The sequence below is a fragment of the Melospiza georgiana genome, chromosome 10 (genome assembly GCF_028018845.1).
Source record: "Melospiza georgiana isolate bMelGeo1 chromosome 10, bMelGeo1.pri, whole genome shotgun sequence".
Lineage (NCBI taxonomy): Eukaryota > Metazoa > Chordata > Aves > Passeriformes > Passerellidae > Melospiza > Melospiza georgiana.
This window is the reverse complement of record NC_080439.1, coordinates 4,045,928-4,065,895: the sequence shown is the minus strand read 5'-3', so window position 1 is coordinate 4,065,895 and position 19,968 is coordinate 4,045,928. Positions and strand designations below refer to the sequence as shown.

General features: G+C 40.8%; 1 protein-coding gene across 1 annotated transcript; it reads right to left on the bottom strand.

Annotated features, from left to right (window-relative positions):
• Positions 1-1,731: 1,731 nt before the first annotated feature.
• On the bottom strand, positions 1,732-9,160 carry SAMD7 (sterile alpha motif domain containing 7). Its single transcript, XM_058031544.1, has 8 exons — positions 9,058-9,160; positions 8,228-8,354; positions 7,971-8,107; positions 6,841-6,919; positions 3,810-4,489; positions 3,039-3,160; positions 2,656-2,766; positions 1,732-2,004 (listed from the first exon to the last, which is right to left on the bottom strand). Exons 1-8 carry the CDS (start codon positions 9,158-9,160, stop codon positions 1,732-1,734), a joined length of 1,632 nt encoding a protein of 543 aa, XP_057887527.1.
• Positions 9,161-19,968: the final 10,808 nt, after the last annotated feature.

The window sequence follows — 19,968 nt, the reverse complement described above, 5'->3', positions numbered from 1 at the left end:
CTGCGTTTCCCCTCGGAGGGACAGCGGGTGACCGAGTGGCTTTGCAGCGACATCTCCTGGCCTGATTCCCCTGAACAGTGACAGAGATTCCTCTGCCAGGGTGGAGAAGGTCTCATGTGGATTGAGTCGAATATTTCTCACAGAGAGGAGGTAGGATGCCATTAGAAAACCAAGTAATTACTTCTGTTTAATCAGATAAGTGACATTGTCAACATGATCGTCAATTGTACAAAAGATAAGTTAGAAATTGTTTTCATATAGCATATGAAAGACTATAGATATTTGCCATTTCTCCAAAGGCTGCAAAGTTTGGACAGCATGGTAAGATGGACATCTAAGGTTGCTGTTGCAAACATCTAATCACACTTTACCTACTGCACAAATATAACAAAGACATAAAACAAATTATCTCTGGCTAAAGTAAAAAAATAGAATATGGAAATAATTCCCCTCCTTGTGTTTAGCCACTCACCATCTAAACAGCTTCATACCTCTTGGAGTTTCAGTACTTGAGGCCACACAAACTAAGCTAAGGGGAGAGAATCTAAAGTAGCAACATACAGCAGGTCCACAATATACCAACCCTCAATTTCAGAACTAGATTTTGTCAAAGATATTTGTGTGTCCTCTGGAGTAAAGAAGAGCTCTTGAGGGAAGAGAGTGGAAGTGTACCAACTTCCAAAGTCTGCGTGGAAAACCAGTGTAGGACCAAACCCCTAAAAAGGGAGCAGGATAAGTCACACAGGAATCACAATAAATGCTGGGGATCTGTCCTTAGCTAAAAGCTCTATTTCATGTCCTTGTTTGCTGTGAGATAATGACTCATCAGTAGCAGAAGTGAGGGGAAACCATATTCTTCCAGAGAACAGGGAGCTCTCAGGCTAAACTGATGGCCTCTCTCAAAGTGAAGAACACTGAAGGTGCTGCAGAGGGAAGGGCTTTCCATGCTCACCCAGGTGAGCCCATGGGAAGGGTGCTCTGGCAGAGACTGGCAGCAATCAGGTAGCTCTGAGGCTGCTGCCAGCAGGCAGTGTCACTGTCCCAGTGATGGCCTTAGTGGCTGAGGTTGGTGACTCATCTCAGCTTGCAGTCACGAAAAGCAAATTCCACCCCTGGTGACAAGAGTGCTTTGGAATAATTAAAATTGCTGTCACACATGGTATTTTCATGTTCAATCTGTGTATATTTATAAGCTGTATACCCTTGCCAGGCACTTCAAAAGGCTTGGTTCTGGAGCAGCAATGGATTAACTCAAACTGCTGAGTCTGGGTTATATTTGTCTGTATTCTGTAGGCAGTTCCACACTGTCCCAATGAATTCCATATGAATGTTCTGTATGAATTTTGTTCAACAGAAGCAGAAGTCAGCTATGTTTGGAAGCTGTGACCTTTCCATACAGTTTCTCAGTTGCCCACTGAAACACACAGTACAACATACAGTGCACTCTGAGTCTCTGACAGCTCTCAGTGATAACCCTGGACTTCAATGAAAAATTCAATTTACCTGTTAACTCTACTGGTATTCTTTTCAATGAATTGCACTTGAAAGTAATTGCACTAACCTATAGCTGCACTTCTGAATGCCTTTCAGATCCAACACTTGCATGCTGCATTGGCAACTTATTTCCTTCAGCCCCAGCCTTACAGAGGTTTCAGGTTGTAGCTTTTTCTCAAACACTTTGTAACTAGAGGTTCCTGGATTATTAAAAACACGTTATGTCCTGGACTTAGCTCAACTTTTCTGGAAAGCAATCATCTGGAAGTCAGCCTGGGATCCAGCTGTGTCACATGGATTTTCCCTGCTTTCTGAAACCATCTGTTCCACTGCTTGGGAGGTTTCTGGGTCCTGGGAGCAGGGACTGTCCAGGGTGTCACCGCTGCTGTTGCAGTGCAGAGGGGAGGCCATGTCAGAGGGCTGCTCTGAGGGTTTCCCTGCAGCAGGAGGCAGGGGCACGGACAGAGGGACATTCATCATGTAGAACACATTGCCCAGACGTCGGGACACCTTTAAAGACAAAGGCACAATTGCAGCAATTACTTCTTGCTGTTAGAGCCATTAAACATCAGGCCTGACTCTGGTGCAGCAGCACCAGGGACATCCCAGGCATCCCAAAGGGTTATCAAATTCTTGTGAAAACAATTTTTATCCACTTTATATTTTTCTAGGCCCAGGTTGTGGAACGAGCTTGTCAATACCCAGCTTAGGACCTGGGTATTGACAGCAGGATCCTCCTGCTCCCAAGGAGCAGCACCCAGGGACAGAGGGGAGGCAAACTGCCAGCCAGGAGTAGAGCAGGTGGTTGGAATGAGAGAAGAGTGAGAGAGTACAAGGGGTCAAAGAAAAGAAAAAGAACCAGCAACAACAGAAACACAGAGAGAGTTGATATTAGTGGATGAAATTAAGGACAGAAAACTGCAAACTGAGAGGGAGAGTCTGTTACTGAAAAATGTCATATTCCTTACTGTCTCTCTGTGTGCCATGGTAACATGCAGGGAAGCAAAAGAAAACTTTGCTGGAGTGATTGATTTTCTCCCAATATTGTGGCAGTTTCCAGTGAAAAAAAAAGTGCTTTAGTTCAGAAAAATTCCCTCCTGTCATCTTCTGGCACTTCCATGTCTCTGACTCACCATCTTGGCATACATTTAATGATCGTACCTGAGAGCGGATTTTTAATGCTGGTCCGAGTTTTAATCCCATCGTATCCAGGAGATGCTCCTCTGTTAGCAGTGGAAGGGTTTCTCCATCAATAGCATGGTCTTTAAATATCTGATGAAAGGATAAAACACATCATAGTGTGCTAAAAGAGACTTTTGCTTGTTATTTTTCATCCTTAACCCTGAGGCATAAACAATAAAAAGAAGAAATAATGATTTTCCTGGTTTATCTTTGTATTTATCTTCTAACTGCACAAAGAAAATTACTATTATACTTGTAATTTTGGGACAATTAACTACCCTCCCACATTTTCATTTGCTTGCTGACATTTAAATCTTAGATGGTCCTAAAGACCTGGAAAAGTGGTGAATGTTTATAATCACCTGGGCATAGTCTGAGCAGCCTGGGAGGCTCCCAATGAAGTTGTGCACATCATCAACTGTCCACTTGCGAATGTCTTCCACAGAAGAAATGTCTTCTCCATTCAGGATCAGGCCATGGGCTCCTTTGAGGAGGAAACACAGAAGTTACCTTGGTAGAATTTTGCTGGCAAATCAGAGGAAATGATTGTTATCATGAGAATTTTTACACCTTTTCAGAACCTAATCTCTTAACAGCAGGTTGTAGCCACTTGCACATACAGGAGTCCTAGACACAAAATCTCCAGGTCCAGAGCAGAATCTGGTTCTGAAGGGGTTTTTTATGTGGCTTCTTTTGTTTACTGCTGGCACTGTACCTACCAGTCACTACACATGCAAATCATGCTGCAGGACTTCCTCTAATGAGTGTATTATCCAGTGCTTTTTCTTCTTTGGACTTTACTGCTACTTTAATTTGACTAATGTTTCAGTAGAACAGATCCAAGTCTTTGCTAGTCCATGGTGCCTACTGTGAGTCAGGACAGAGAGAATAGTTGTGGGCTGAAGAGACAGGCTAACTCACAACTTGATTCAGCAATTTTGGTTTTTTAAATTGAAATTCCTTTTAAAGACATGAACTGAATACAGATATTACTGTTTGTAGCATTAGAATTCTACTTTTAGTTGCAATGACTCTACCAAAAATTCACTTAAAACAGAGGGAAGAATTGAGAAACCAAATCAATAAAACCAGGTTATATCAACATATCACTCTAATCTGGAGATATGACAAACCTGAGGGTAGCAATGGGTTGTTGGGCACTGGAAATCCATATGGTAATGCTGAGAATGGGATTGCAGAAGGGTACAGGTACTTGTCATCAAAAGCAGCACAGGAGCTGTTGGCTTCCTTCTCATTTGTGTTGCTGCAGCTGGTGGTTTCAGTTGGAATTTCATGAGTAGCACAGTTTTTTCTCAAGCCTTGTTCAAACTCTTTGCAGTTCTTGGCAACCACAGCCGGCTCAGTCTGGTTTTTGCTCTGCTCGTGTTTGTTTGGTGTCTCCACCTCTACTTCCTTCTTGTCCTCTTTCTCCTCATCCACTGCAGCTGAGGCAGAGTCGGTGGATTTGTCATCTGCCTGGTTCTTTGTGCCATTAGCGCTGCCCTCGGCACTTTTGTGATTTCCAGCTCTCCTCCCTGGGCGGCGCCCCCTCTCCCTCTGCAGGGTGGTGACAGGCGGGTAGGGGCTGCCCGCCATGAGCATGCTGTTGCCATGGATCTCGTCCAGCGTGGTCCTGTGGACGTACAGGTCGTTGGCGAGGTGCCCTTCAGGGAGTCTGTGCCTGCCCCGGAAAGCGATGGGACTCGCTGGCATCCCGTGGTAAAGGAAAGGGGCTTCCAGGCCCAGGAGTCCTTTCCGATGGGCTTTCTCCATTTCCTTTTGCTGGAAAATAGCACTCATCTCCATTTCCATTCTAAGAGACACACAGAGCATGAGCAGTTAGGGCAGCTCGGTTCCTTCATCACCTTTTTTTCATTCAGCAGCAGAATAAAACTCAGATAAATGAACAGGCAAAAGTACTGCTTTTTTTGTCTCTCCCCTATATTGCTGTGTGTGAGAGGGTACAAACTGCAGATGGAATGGCAAACCTGGCTGTATTTAATGTGCTGCCATTACAGATAGTAAGCTAAAAGAAAGGGAAAGCATGTATTCCATGTCATGGTTCTGGAAAACACTTCAGACAAAAAAGTGTTATTTGCATATTGGCAATCCAGACATGAGGATTATATTCACATTTGGAAAATAGTCTCCAGAGTCTAGAGGTTGAAGACTAAAGAAAATAATTGATTTATATTATCACTCAGAAATTTGTACCCAAAACTGCAGAATTCCTGTGATATTGTAAATTATAAAGAACAACAATGACATTATCTGTGGAACCTGTGCATCTATTCAGAGTAAGCTAATGCTAAGGCTCTTGAGTAACCCTCCACAGTGCCTGGCACCTGAGCATGGTCCTGAGAGTGTGAAAGGGTGAGATCCTGGTGGAAGTGTTCAACTGATCTCCTTCCTTCTGGATAAATGCTCCAGAGTCTGTGCCAGCTTCCTGCTCCTCTCATAGTGGATGGGAGGGTTTGCCAGTGGGATACAGAGAATACAAGTATTTGTATTGTATTTGTAATAGTAGTATTTGTCTCTGCTGTAGCAACCTTTGCTGGCATCACCTTTCTCTGGAGCCAGGCCAGTGATCAAACAGAAAGGTAAAGCTCCTAGAGGAGCTTTGAAGAGTTTTCAGTGGGATTTCTGCATCTTTGGAAAAGACCCTGTGAGGTAAAGCACTTTAAAGTGCATCAAAATAGCTTTCTTAACACTGCAATGAGTATAACAGGTCACAGAGAGTCTGATCTTCAGGAGAGTGTAAAATTGTCAGAAAACAATTTGGGCAAAAGCTATCTATACAGATTTTTGGTATGAGGAGGAATTATTTGATCACATCATTCAGGGATTTTTCTCTGCCTTCTTTTGATCTTTGAAACAACCTCCAACTTGTTGACTTTCTGCTTTCAGAGATACAAAGGAAGTGTTTTGTCTGTGTACTGTGTCCTTGTACATTTTGCCTGATTGTCATTACTCCCACCCAGCTCTTGAGGTGACAATAAACAGCAGAAAGCATTACATTCCTGCCTCCTCCTCCAGCTCCTGTCAGGAGCAGCAAACAGAGCTTTGGCATGAGGCAGAATCCCTTGGAGAACAAGGATTTGAACCCAGGTGCTCAGCAGCACAGCTGCACCAAGTGCAGGAGGTTGTCAAGACCTGATTTCTGGTACAGCTGAAAGGAGCAAGTGCAGCCCTAAAGAGGACTGTGCTGCAGAGAGCTGTGTGAACACAGTGGAAATTGTCAGGGTGGCAGAAAGCTGGGGTAAAAAGTTTTTAAGTTGTAGGTGAGCTCTTTCATGTTGGAGTTTTGCTATTTGGTGGGCTGAGGGAAGAGCCTGAACAGGTAGGACCAGCTCTGATGTGGCTGTGGGTCTATGACATGGCCATGTTTGCTGCTTGTTGTTTCACTTGTTTTTCTCAGGGTTTTTGCCATGTGGCAAGAGCTACAGGAAAGGCATTGCTGATGCAAATGTTGTGCTTAGAGGAGTTCAGTAATCAAGCTTTGCTGACTTAAGAGCTCAAAACACTTCCATCATAATTTTTTTCAGATGACTGTACAGAACTTGGCTGTTCTTTGCTCTTACTCTCACTGTGTGAGGGGCACTCCCACTGAGCAGTGTAGCTCAGAGCAGGAGTGGTTGAGGTTTGAGTTCCTCTGTGGAAATGGTGTGGCCATGAGGGAGGGCACTGCTGGTCTTTTAACCAGCTGCTGACTACACTGAAACTGGTACAAATAACTGGACTTCCTACAGTCACTCTGCTATTCCAACTCTTTGGTCAAACCAGGAAAGCTGCCCACCCTGCTGGGGTGGAGACACAGCTGCCTGTCCCAAGGGCCCAGCTACAGGCCTGAAGTGTTGTGTGTGATATCACACAGCTGCAAAGTTGGAATTTGTTTCTGAACTTTTGTAACTTCAGGGTGTTTGGATCTGCATTCAAGGGCTGTGGCTGTAGCTTGTTCTTTTCCTTAACCAAGCTAAGGGTTTTGTTTATTTTTGTTATATCATTTCAAGAATAAAAGCAAAATAAGGCAAGAAGAAAGTAGTAGCTTCAGGCCCTTAATTGATAAGGGCCCTCTGCTTCTTTGTGTGACTTGAAAAACAATCTCAATCACTTTGCTGCTTTAATCCTGGCATGCACCTCAGAGCAAAATTTGCTATTGATTACCTGGCAATGTTTTGCTTTTGAACCAGTTCTTGTCTTCTGGCCACAGCTTCCATGGATTCTGGTTGTAGAAAGCTGTATCCTTAGAGGGAAGTGGAATAAAAAAATCTTTAAAATTCACTGGTTTCCTCATGCAAATGCACAACACCCTCAGCAATACAGAGACACTTTAAAAAACTTTGTAAGTCTTCAACTGCGGGCTTTACTAGGAAAGTGATAGGGTTTCAAATTAAATCCTATTTGTTGTCATTGTTTTGGTGGCAATATGTAGAAAGAGCATGAAGTCCATATCAGGTGTTTTCAGGATCAGATCTGTAGTTAGGAATACCTGCCATTAACCACAAAGGGTGGTTTTATTTGGTGACATATGCCTTTGAAGTACCTATCACTGCTCAGAAAATAATAGCCCTCAGTTGAGCAAAGCAAACCTGCTCCTTCAAGACTGCTTTCAGCCTGGAGGCTGTGTAATTTGAAATTACATTTCCTCTTGAGATCCATGTTAAGGCAGGGAAGGAAGCCAAAATCAGAAATTTTTCTTGGTGTATTGATGTGACATTGAAAATACATTCACTCATCTCAAAGAAAAACTCTTGAGCTCATTTTGTATAAAGTAATATGTAACTTTTTGTGCAGCATGACATGAATGCCATAGTTATGATGTCCAGCCTTCCCCTTGGAGCTGTGCCCTCTAATTTTGAGCTTTAATTTAAAAGGACTTGTATTTGCCCTACATGAATTAAGTGGCATGTGGTATTATCATTAGAGAATATGATCTGTATAAAGCAGCCAATACTCATATAAGAGCAAGAGTAAAATGTAGTGTAAAAGTGTTGATGAGGAGCTATTTTTTTTAGCTGTTGCCTTTTGTTTGGGTGTTACAGTGCTCAGAAAATACAAAAAGAAAAGGAGGGAACAAAAACATGCAAAAGACTGAGAACTGTATTTAACAAAGGATAAAATGGACTTGCTTAGATCTAAACTGGCACAAGCTGCCTGCTTTTAGTGAGACTGTTTTTCTAAATAAAATAAACTAAACTGTTATTGACACTACCTATAAACCTCTGGAAAACTAACAGGTGCAGCTGGCTTTCTGGTCCATCCCACTTTTCAGGATGCAGAGGGTGCTTTGTTACCTGGGCCTGGGTAGACACGGTTGGACAGCAGGTTTGGCATGTTGGGGTGCTGTGGGACTGTGGGTCCCAGGTGGGATGCTATGTGCATTTGTCTGGGGTCAGCTGAGGCCATCATTTCAGTTGAAGGCAGCAGATCCCTGGGAGGAAAAAAACCCATTCAGATATTGCTTAGTTAAGAATAACCAAAGGTCTTTATAACCTCGGGGACAGCACTCAGAGTGTTCTGCAGTGCTGGGACAGAAATTGGTGCCTGGTACCTCTCCACCAGTCGCGGCTCGAACTGGGCGGGGATCGCCTGCATCCTCTGCTGGCCCGGCCCCATCAGCTGCGGGTTTACTGCCATCAGCTGGTTCCTCATCAGCATCTCCTGCCGCTGCCGCAGCTCTGCAAAGCACACACAGTTCTGCTCTCAGAGGGGTAAGTTAGGAAGTGATTCTGGCTGCGGTATAACCTTAGCAGAAAAAAATGTTTTGTTTTGTTTCCTCTAGTGCAATTCACACCTTTTTTTAATAGCAGCAACTGAAAACATGTTTTCACTGACACCTGAACTACTTCGTTTAAATAATGTAGATTTATTCAATCAAACTGCAGTAAAAATAAATAGGATGTGCTCAGTCAAGTGTATCAAAGGACAAATTACAATGAATAATAATTTACATAATACTGTGAAACAGAAGATAGCCATGGATGTTCAGTTCTCTACTTGAGAGAGTTTTCATTTCTAATACAGGTTCATTTTAAGAAAAATCATACTAGGTGGAGCCTGCATTGTCATGAGAAAGCAGCTCTAGAAAAAAAAGCCCACAATGGTGAACAGAACATCATAATGTCCAGCTGTGGCTTTTGTTCTGAGTTCTTGTGTGCCATTTACTTGTCTTCCAGAGGCTCAGCATCTCTTAATCAAATACTGAATTCCAAGAGCCCTCTGTGTTCATTTTTAATTACTTTAAGCAAAATACTTCTGCAGTTACTCCTCAGATAAATCTGAAATAACCTTTTAAAGACATCAAACCTGCTACAGGCTGTTTCTTGTAGGTGGTAGAAAAACCACAAAACCACAGTGCAGTTGGGGCTCCTTGCTGCTCACCTCCTGCTGCCATGCCGCCTGCCAGCCGGTACAGGTGCTTTTCCTCCAGGGCTCCCTGTTCCCCCAGGATGGACATCTTCCTCATGTGCTCCCGGGGAGTCATGCTGCAGGGGGACAGCAACAGCTCTGCTGCTCTAAAGAACCAAAGCAGCAGCACCTAGGAGAGGAATGAGACATTGAACAATGAGAAACAGAGAAGGTTATGCAGGTTGTTCCCCAGCTAAGCAGGTCATAGCTGGACCCTTCCATGCCTGTGTGTTGTAGTGTTTTCCATGTAGAAATTTCCAGTTTTCAGGACAATGCAAATATTGTCCTTGCCTACATTGACTCGTTGGATCCTGCAATGCAAGGAAAATCAGGGTGCTGGAAAATCACACCTGCTCAAAAGGAGGTAATTAAGCCCAAGCCTTTTCCTCAGCCCCTGGTGTGTCTGAGAGCAGTGATGTACTCATATTTAGGAAAGCAGGTGTCTTTGGTTTAATTTCAGAATTGTAGCAGTTTGGAACCCTGTCTACTGTAAACTAAGTGAAGCAGATGGGAATAAATAGTAGAAATTGTCTGTTCCAAATGACATCAGCCCCTTAAGGCTGCCAAATTGAAGTAAAAAAGGTAAAAGAACATGCCTTGTAGTGATGAAAACAGTGATAAAACTGGTAACACTCAGATCAGTTTTATATATATATATATATAAAAATTAATATATGTCATTAATATATACATAATTAATAATTTCAAAGGAAGCAAGTCCTGTAACCCAGAGCCAAGATGTTAAAAAGCTATGCTGTATGGAATGCTTTGAGTTGAGGAGTTGGCAGAAGGAGCAATCTGGCTCTGAAGGCAGCATTAGTAGCATCTGTACATTCACCTCACACTAGACTTGCACAACAAATGATTAGATTTAAAAATTTTCTTTAAGTAAGGAGTTGAATTTCCATCCCCACTTAGCTCTGATGAAGTGGATTCTTTCTGTCTTCTGAAAGAAGGAAAATGTACTGCTGAAGTGTTCTCATCCTGCCGATAGAGAGTTACAGCTCCAGGAGTTCAGCCAGCATTTGGTAGAGGTAGCAGTGAGGGAAATGCAAAGACAGGAAAAATGTTCCTTATCCAAAAATGAGATAAAAGTGAAGTCCTGTGTTTCATTACCCAAGCCATTTATAAATTAGATGTATCATTATAACTTTATTGCTTTTGACCTATTGATGAGTTTAAAATAATCTAAGTGATAGATATCAATCTAATTCATGTGCCTAAGAAATTTACCATTTCTGTGGTATGAGGGAGATATTTGGTCTCAAAATGAGTTTACCAAAAGGTAAACAAGTGAGTTTACCTTTTTTCAGCCATTTACACTGAAGGTAGAGGGTGAACTTAGACCATATCTCTGGTGCTCCCTCCCTCAAAATAAAAAATGCTTTACATTTGTAAGAGTAGATGTTGGATTCTGTGTTGGCCAAGACTCAGATCTTCCTGGCAACAGACAAGTCTGTCAAATCCCCGAGCAGCACCACGGCCTTTGTTCTGGATATTTGTATCTGAACCCGTTTCCATTGGCTTTTTTTTTAGGATACTTTAGACTTAAAGCGATTTAGGCTGCTGGGTGCCTCATGAAGAGCATTTGAGCTGCCAAAGTGCTTCTGAGCTGCTAAAGCATTTTAAAGCTCAGGACTAAAGCGATTTAGTGCTGGACTAAACTTTTCAACAGCTCAAAAAATAGGTGGTAACTGGGATGATGGTATTTGCCATACTATATTGTTCAGTGAGCCATTTAGGTGTTTTTCTTTTTTGGAGAGAGACTCTGTATTGAATACTCTGCAAAACAAACTGCAATGTTAAACTTCATGCTGCCCTTCTTAGAGCCTGGCCTTTGGCCTTTATCTGGCTCTTTTTTTTTCTGGAAAAACCTGCTCTACCCAAAGATGTCAATGCTTATTGTAGAGGCATTGGACTGGATGGCCTCAAAGGTCCCTTCCATTCCAAACTGTTTTGTGGTTCTGTGAAGGTGCAAAGAAACCATCAGAGGTTCAGGTAGCATACTGGAAAAAAGACCCAGGAAGTTTTAACCTCTTTATTCCTGTAAATCAGGGGGAAAATAAAATTAATAATGCATTTTAATACTGACACATTTGTCTCTCAGATGACTGGCACTTTGTACCACTTTTGCATTTTAGAAACTGCTAGAATGTGTCTGTCTCCTGCTTAAATCAAAGTTGTGAATGTGGTTCTGGAGAAATGTCCCTTTGTAGGAAAAACACACAAGTAAAAGACACTTTCTTCATCAGGTCTTCCTAGAACTTCTATGCTTCTCCCTAAAATCACACCAGTGACTGAAATTACATGACGCAACTTTAAATTGTAGAATCGTGGAAAACCTGGTGGGAAAAGAGCCATCTGGTCTGGCCCCAATCCCTCCTGTGGGATCCCAGATACCCTGCCTGTTCTGACAGACATCCATCCAAAAGCAAGCAGCAGTAAGTGGTTAGAAACCAGTAGCACCAGTATCAGTGTGGTGTGCTCTGTGTAGTCTGTTGTTCCCAAAATAAGTCTGGATTTTGTGTTGGATGTGAAGGATGATACAGTGGCTGTTGACAGGCAGTCTCATTGCCTCCTTTCAGGGATTAAGCAGAAACTATGTAAGAACTTTCTTTAAAACTTCTATGTAAATATGAGGTTTTCTTTTGAATGTTGCCATTTTTCCCAGAATGTAGGGTACTGATGACAGCAGCATCCACAACAAAGTGATCCATATTTACTGATAATTATTGTCCACCAGATGATCCAGATTCACAGACCACCATTTCAGACAATGAGCATCAGAAAAAAAAACTTATCCTGCAAAGGCAGACAATGTGGTCTTTTGGTTTCACATGGAAAAGATCTAGTATTGAAAAAGTCATGCAATAATATGATTTAAAAGTTCTTTGGTATCTTCTTCCACTAAAGCTGTAGCTTGCTGCTTCCACTGACCCAGTTTTTGAATCATCATAAGCCAAAAGGAAGGTTTGATTCCTTTGTGAGGTTTTCACTGGAGTTGCATCATGAAATCATTCTGAGTTTTTCATTAGTGTGCCAATCAGTCCTATCTAACTTATCTTGAATTTCTTCTCAGATACATAAAAATAACTGTGGTATTTGTGATATAAAGCTGAGATGTTATTTCCACCAGAATTCTAATCTCTTGCTGCAAGTTGAATGGCAAAATATCCATATGGTTCAAACTTAAAGGACGTTTTGTATGTGTGTGTGGTATCTGTATTAAATTACTTCTTTATTTCCCTGAATGTCCTGTTAGTGAAGTATTGAAATGATCAGGTGGGATAAATAGCTTAATAACCTAATATAAAGATTTGTTTGTAACTCTGTGTCAGGAGGAAGTGTGAACCTGACTAATCCATGTTAGTCCATTTAGAAAAACATCTTTTTCAGTTACTTAGCTGGGGTTCTGACCTGCAGGTCAAATTTAGGGTAGTTTAGGTTCATACTATTTTCATAACAAGTCACATATTAGAAACCACAGCAGCTGAGGAGGATCTGTGAGGGAACAGGGAAAGTACACTTCTGATACATTTATTAGCTGGGATTTGAGAGGAGCTCAAAATCTGGCATCAGGGTTCATATAAATTCATACACACCAGCTGTCCAGCGTTAGATTCATATATGGCTCTGCTCTGATCCTATTGCACAAATCCTGGCTGTACAGCACATTACAGGGATGAAGACAAGTTAATCTCTGCCTTTAGAGTCTTACCCTTAGCAAACCCTTCTTGGCAGCAGGCAGAACCACTCACCCAGGACTAATTCTGTCTCAATTTATTAGATGAGAAGTGGCAAGACACGAACTTTATGAACCAGGAGCATTTGCAAATCTAATAATGCAACAATTTCAAAATGTCTATAGCAGTCTATGTGTTGATGTTATCAATTGTATTGGCAAAATATGGTTTAGTCATATGTAATATAGATTTGTTGGAAGACTTGTTTTTTTACTTAAATGCATTGGGATTTCATTTACAAATATGCTTTTATTTACATCAAACACATGGAATTAGCATTCTTTATAGTCCATATTTAGTGAACTACAACAAGTGTCTCCACAGACTGGAAGCTGAGTATTGTTTAAAATGCTCAGGTAAATTTGTGTCAGCTGAATCAGTCAAATACACAATAGGAACATGTATTCATGCTTATGAGAGAAACCTGTAAATGAAGACAAACATAATCTCATTTGCATTTCTATTGGCTTCCCTTTTAGAAAAAGCTGACCTGATTGCTTGAGAAATCAGGTACTGTTTTAAAAAATAGATAAATATTCCAATATTTATAATAATCTTAATGTTATTAGTTATTGGATCAAGGGTTCTTGATCTGAATCTATGCTGAGGGTCATAAAACTAGAGATTGTAATTGTTCCAAAATCCACAGTCAGCAAAACAAATACCTTTTGGAAAGGAAAAAAGCAATTATGCTAGCATTACGCCATACAGGAGTATGAAATATGTCTTCTTAATTGGAGCAAGGTGCCACTGGAGAGGCTGTGGGGCTAAATTCTAATCCTAGATATGTGGGCACGGACTGCTCAGAGACTGAGATTAGAGTGTAATCCTAAAACTGGATTGAGAACGATACATTCCCTAAAGAAAGGAAAATAACTCTATTTATACAGTGTGTGTCAGCCAGCAGAGTTTGTGTTGCATGCCTTCACGCTGGCTGGGAGACACAGACCTGCCTGTTCTTGAGCCAGCTGATTGGTAAAATGGTGAGCAGCACATCACTCTTTTTTTTAAACATGCTGTTCTCAGGCAGTAGTCAAGGCTTAGTGCTGGCAAACTCAATCCTTCAGGAACTAAGCTGGGTTCATAACAAAATCTCATCTTGTTCCCCTTGGAATGGCTGTGGGCAAGGGGAGACTTATTCCTATGTGCCACTAAGGCAGCACTCAGGCTGAGCGCGGGCTGAACCCAGAGGTGGAGAGCTTTGTGCTGAGCACAAACACACGGAGAGGGCCTGCAAAGCCTGTGAGGGGACAGAGACAGATGGTGGAGGAAAAGGGAGCTGAATTCCTGCTGTTTGATGTGGCACTGGAGGCACAGAGATCCAGGACAGTCCACAGCTGAGGTGGGAACTACTCCATGCGCTTCTCCCTCTCAGCTTGGCACTGGGACTGTGGGACTGGTCACTGCACAGCACAGGGCTGAGATTTGTTTGTGTTTGTGGCAGCACCCAAAGACTCCTCTGGGATCACTCTGAGAACTTTAACAACTCCTGTTAAAAAACTGAGTGCAATAGCTAAGCAAGAACTAATGAAAATAGTGGAGAAAGTGCGTGCGTGCGCTCAGAACGCTGTGCACCCACCCTGGATCCTGGCAAACTGGCACAGGGAGATGTTTACAAGGGATGGGTCTTCCTATTACATCAGCTATATACACAGAGATAGAAGCATGATGTCATTTGTTTTCCTTGTGGATTTATTTCATAATTAGGGATGACACTTGAAACATTATCCTCTTTCTTAGACTCTTTCAGAAGTATAGAGATTGCAAAATATGGCAAAAGCGGGGCCAGTTAAAAGGAAACTAAACTCTGTGGTTTTTACTTTTTGATAATTATTCCTCTTAAAGCATTAAAAATAAATGTGTTGCTTTTTAATTTTATTTTTGAATACAGGAAATGGAAATTGTGGGACAGAAAGCTTTCTGATCATTGGAGGGCCAGGCTGGTATTTCCAAATGAAATGTGGTTGAATTTTAGTGGGATTTGTGTCTCACTTTTACATGAAATGTCAGTACAAATGACAACTCTCTCAGTGCCAAAAGTAACCAGGTAGTGGGAAGAGGAACAAGTTTTAATTAGACTATTTAAAACTATTTTAATTCAGCAATTCTTTAACTTAACTGGCTAAGAGTTTGAATCTAGAAAATTTGTTCTGAATCATTAGTACCTGCCTTTTTCAGTTAGAATATTCAATACTGCAGCAGTATCCCTTGAATTTTCCAAAACCCTACATTTGATGAGTCTCCCACTAAGATTATGTGGGTTTCCATCATAAATCATTTCAGGTCAGGTTTCTTTATTAAAAAGCAAAATACAGCACATACACATCTTAGAAAATATTTGCTGGTATGTTAGAATATAAATATGTAAAAGGTGTCAGATATTAAACTCATTATTATTATCCAAATTCATGTATGAAGTCACAGGTTTTAATACAAAATCTTGTGAGATTAGCATGTAAAATTGCACACCTGACCCTGTGCACAGGCTCAGAAATCAGCATCTCAAACAGACTGAGCATCTCAGCTCCAGTCTGAAGTATCAGACCATGAGAGAATTACTGAGTTAGCATTGCCTCCCTCCCTTACTCTTTCCATGTTCTGCTGCACTGTGGAGGTCTGGAAATCCACATGTTCTCTAACTAAGGAACTTGAATTTTTCACTCCAAACACAATGCAGTAGTGCCCAAGCCTTTCTCAGTCTACAGTTAATTCTGCCCTCATAGTCAGATCCTAACAAAATGTAAGGAACTATTATTACCTAAAGATATTTTTAAAAATTTGTCCCACTGTGTAGGTTGGTATTCCACAAAGCTGCCAGGATTGGAGTTTGTTATGATGTCTACACACATATAGCCAAAATTTTCACTGGCTAAATCTAACATAGTTACATCAGACTAGAGCAGCCAAATATATCTTGTGATGATGGCCTTGATTACTTCTGATTGCACGCTAATTTGGAAAATCTGCTCCAGGAAATATCTATAAAATATTGAGATTTTTCTGTTTCACTTTAAAAGATAAGTTAGCACAAAGATTAAGATAAATATATTAACAACCACTTAGCTTTTAAGAATATTATGTTATGGATAGACAAGACAGGGAAACATTTGTACATATATAACAAGCAATGCAATCTGAATCCAAAGTCTTCTAGAAAAATACTGAGTATGGAAGGACAAGCCTTCCCAAAATAAGATCCTGTTTGCAAAACAAATCTTAAAATATTTCTAAAATGATCAAGTTATGTTGTAAGAAATACAGTATTTGCACCTGAATATGCAGAATTATTTACCCATAAGAATACCTATAGCAGATTGCTGAGAAACCAGAATAGACTTAATCACATACTTTACTTCTTCTGTACCACCCTGCCTATTCCTAACTTTACTCTGTGCTCAAGCGCTGCTCTAAAATTAAGTCACCACAAACAAGTTTGCTTTGATCTGCTTCACTTCTGTTTTGAGACAAATCATTCCTATTTAATCTGAAAAATCATGCACCTTTTGGTATTACTTAACAGGTGTTCCATCACCATTTATATTAAAAACCCAGCACTTTTTATTTCATGTATACTTACGTCTATTGTGCAGATGTTAGTTTTGGGCACAGTGAAGCCACCATGAATGTCCAAGTGTGTCCCCTCTCTGTGAGCCTTCCTTCCAGCTGCCTCACTAATGTGTTTGGCAGCTTTTAAAACACATCAAGATTAACATGTCAAAAACTGCCTTAACTAACGCTGACTTTACTTTAAATACAAACTGAACTTGTCTTGATTAGCTCTCATCCCTGCTCCTAAGCCCTCCCCACTCTGACATCACAAGCTCTTCTCCAATACCATCCCCTAACCAGGCTGTAAAAACATAATTACACGAGGAGCACTACACTGAGCTGATAAACCTATTTCACATTTAACCTGCTAAGCCGTTGTTAGCTTTTAAGATGCTTGATGCATTCACTTAAAATCTCCCTGTTCCAACAAGAAATACAAGACAAGGTTTGGAATTGCTTGGCTCTCCCCTGTTGTGTTACCTTTTTATGCTGATTTTTAGAAAGAGTGCACTTGTGACTTGGCAAGGAGTCATCCCAGAAGTGTGATACCCCAGAGCTGTGTGCCTGATGGGATTGGGGGGAGCTGCAAGGTGGAAATCCTGTTAAGCATATTGTGAGGCTAACACAGGGATCAGTGGGTTATACTGCTCAAGCCGACAATTTACTCTTTAATTCTCACTGGCCACCAGTTGGCTCTCAGAACCAATGATTGGAAATGGCAAGTTTGGAAATGTCAGGGAGTGCTTAATTTCTTTCAATATCTGTGTCAGTTGGTGGGGTGTTTGTTAATTCTTAATCACCTGTCTAAAATTCATCAGGTGCTCGCTGCAACAACAAAATATTGCCCCTTGTTCTCTCTAAAACACTAACACAGTGCCTGAACCTGGGGCAAATGGGCTCATTCCTATTGAAAATCACTCTCAGGGAGGTGTTAGCATTAGCAAAGAGGTGTAATTCTGCTCTACCTCTGCACAACCTCACAGAAAACAAATTATTTTTTATAACACAAAATATATTGGTTTTAATGTGGGATTATTTAATTTTTTTAAGTGACTGTGACACTAAATATTTTTGTTGTAAATCCCTTTGTGACTCTTTTGTCGCTGCCTGGACTTTATACAGAAGGAAATCACACCCAGAAATATTGCTTTAAAAATCCTCTACTGGGTTTTAAAAAAAAAATTTTGATCTTCCTTTAAAAAATAAATTATTAGAGACCAGTTAAAATAAATGGAGAATAGGTTTTATGTGCTTGTCTAAACCTTTGCACGTACACGCAGACAAGAAAGCAAAGGAGGATTCTAGGTTTAAAGATCATTTTCATCTCATGTTCAGTCCACTCAATTCGTAGCTCCCTGTGACTTCAAATGCAATGAGCAGAGAGTCTTGAAAAAGGTTTTTTTACTGGAATTTTTTCAGGATTGTCTGAGTGAGGCTGAAGTAAATGCTGTGTAAGATGTGGAGTTGGCCAAATAAATAAAAGTAAAAACTTGCATCAGCACCCATTTTTCATCAGATGTTTTAGTCCATGTGGATCCCATTTCAGGAAAACTGCAAAAAGTTCATTATCAGAAAAAATTACTTCCTGAGGTAGAAATAAACTCAGCAAAATAATAAGGAAAAATAAATGTTTAATTTTTCCTGTTTTACCTAGTGAGGAAATTTGGAGAGAGAAACACTGCTTCACAAGAACTCTGGCACTTAGCCCTTGGATTCTGGCACAGAAGCAGGATTGCTGTGTGCTGCAGTGAACTGGGGCAAACACAGTTCATGAAGATGCTTCAGTGGTTCCTCTCCAGGGAAGATCAAGTTATTCTTGCCTGGATGTTGCAGGCATCAGGCAGGAGAACATTTCTGTATCACACAGTGGTCTGTGTGTCCCTCAGCATTCCTGCTCCTGTCTTCACCTGAGGAAAAATGGCAGAGCATCAAGGGAGAGGCAGAGAGACATGGAGGAAATTAGTTATGAACAGAAATTAATGAGTTTTGGGCAGTTTGGGTACTACTCTAAAGCTGAATTAAGAACAAGGAGATTCTCTCAATTAATTTTGAAAGAAATGTCAGCTGCTACCCATCTTTCTCAATTCCTGAAGTACCAGGATTGTGCCCTTTTGTTCCCTTTTGACAAAATCTATGGCAGACATAGCTCAACTGATGGGATTTATGGTCTTCAAAAATGAAAGGTAAAAATTGTATTAGACAATTTTATTGTCTAATAATTAATAGTTCAAGAATTATGTTGGTTACCAAACTGCAGTGCTAGAATGGATTTGTAAAAGTAGAGAACCTGCTAAACTAGAGCCTAAGCAGGTTTTAATCCATTCTTTCTAAATGCTGTCTGTCCTAAGTGAGGAATCTGTGGAAGAGTGATAATCCTTGTTTCTTCTTATCAAGTTTACTGGAGCAAGATAAAAATCTACTTATCTCCACTTTAATGGAGATATACCATGAAATGGACAGAGACAGAACTTGATAAATGGCTTATTTATCACAGGTCAGTCTCTCTTTTTGCAATGTGAAATCCATGTTCAAACACATCAGATTCTTTAGCTAAACCTCACTTCCTTCCACGTTTCCTGCAGAAAGGTCTAATCTAGAAGAGCACAGTTACCAGAAGAAAAGTAAAGAGGGGGTGGTCTGATGGATGGGTTAGGAAGTCTGGGACCAGTTCAAGACTGAACTTGAACAAAAGCTGTGTCCTAGGATTAGAAAAAGATGCCAGACTTCAGAGTGACACACTGCCTTACAAATGGGGTCTTGGTCCACAAGAAATTGAAAAACAACCAGAGAAGGGAACAGGCAAAGCTGTGTGAGTGTCACTGTAATGGACTGGTTGTGCAGAATGTCCTTCAAGCTGGAACACTCCTTTGGAGTTAATTTTTTCCCCAGCCTCTTGCTTGCGGGGTATTTTCCTCCTTCCTGAGTTGCAGGACACTGAAATGTGCCCACCTTTGGTGCTGTCCTGTACTGAATTCACACTGACAAGGTCAGCAGATACTGCAAAGGGACCAGGTTGCAACATGATTAGTTGTCTAGTGGAAAAGCATTATATTTACTGCTGTTCTTGAGAGAATTTGGAGAGACTAGGTAGATTACATAGCACTCTGATTCCCAAGGGAAATCTGGGAATTTTTCAGGGAGAACTAGTGCCAAACTTCGGGCAAAAGTACTCAATTTTACTTAGTGTGACTAATCTCAATTCCAATGAGTGAACCTCAGGGGTGAAATATAGCTAACTCTTGAAAATTCCTTTGAATTCCTTTAAAAAGTCAGTTGACCAAACATCGTTCATGGAAAGAATACTGGATTTTATGTGACCTTGGATCCAAATGGTTTCAAAGATCTGGATGTAAACCCATACAAGTTGAGACTTCAAAGACCTGAATTTTTGTATGCCTGCATGGTGTAAAATGAAATTAATAGGTTTTGGTCAAAACTTTCAAACTGACCATTTGCTGAAAGAGAAAATATATTGGTAAAATTCAATTTTAATGGAAGCTGCACTGTGCCATGTTCCTGTCATTTTTGGAAGTTCTGGACATAGCTTTTAAATTGGAGTAATAATTAGTGAAGCAAATCACAGTACACATAA

Coding starts and splice junctions, on each gene's coding strand:
- SAMD7 (XM_058031544.1), bottom strand. CDS start 9,160: ATGACTCCCCGGGAGCACATGAGGAAGATGTCCATCCTGGGGGAACAG. Junction 2,767..3,038: donor GCTGCTCAGACTATGCCCAG/GTGATTATAAAC, acceptor TCCTTTCATCAG/ATATTTAAAGACCATGCTAT. Junction 2,005..2,655: donor CATTAAAAATCCGCTCTCAG/GTACGATCATTA, acceptor TTGTCTTTAAAG/GTGTCCCGACGTCTGGGCAA.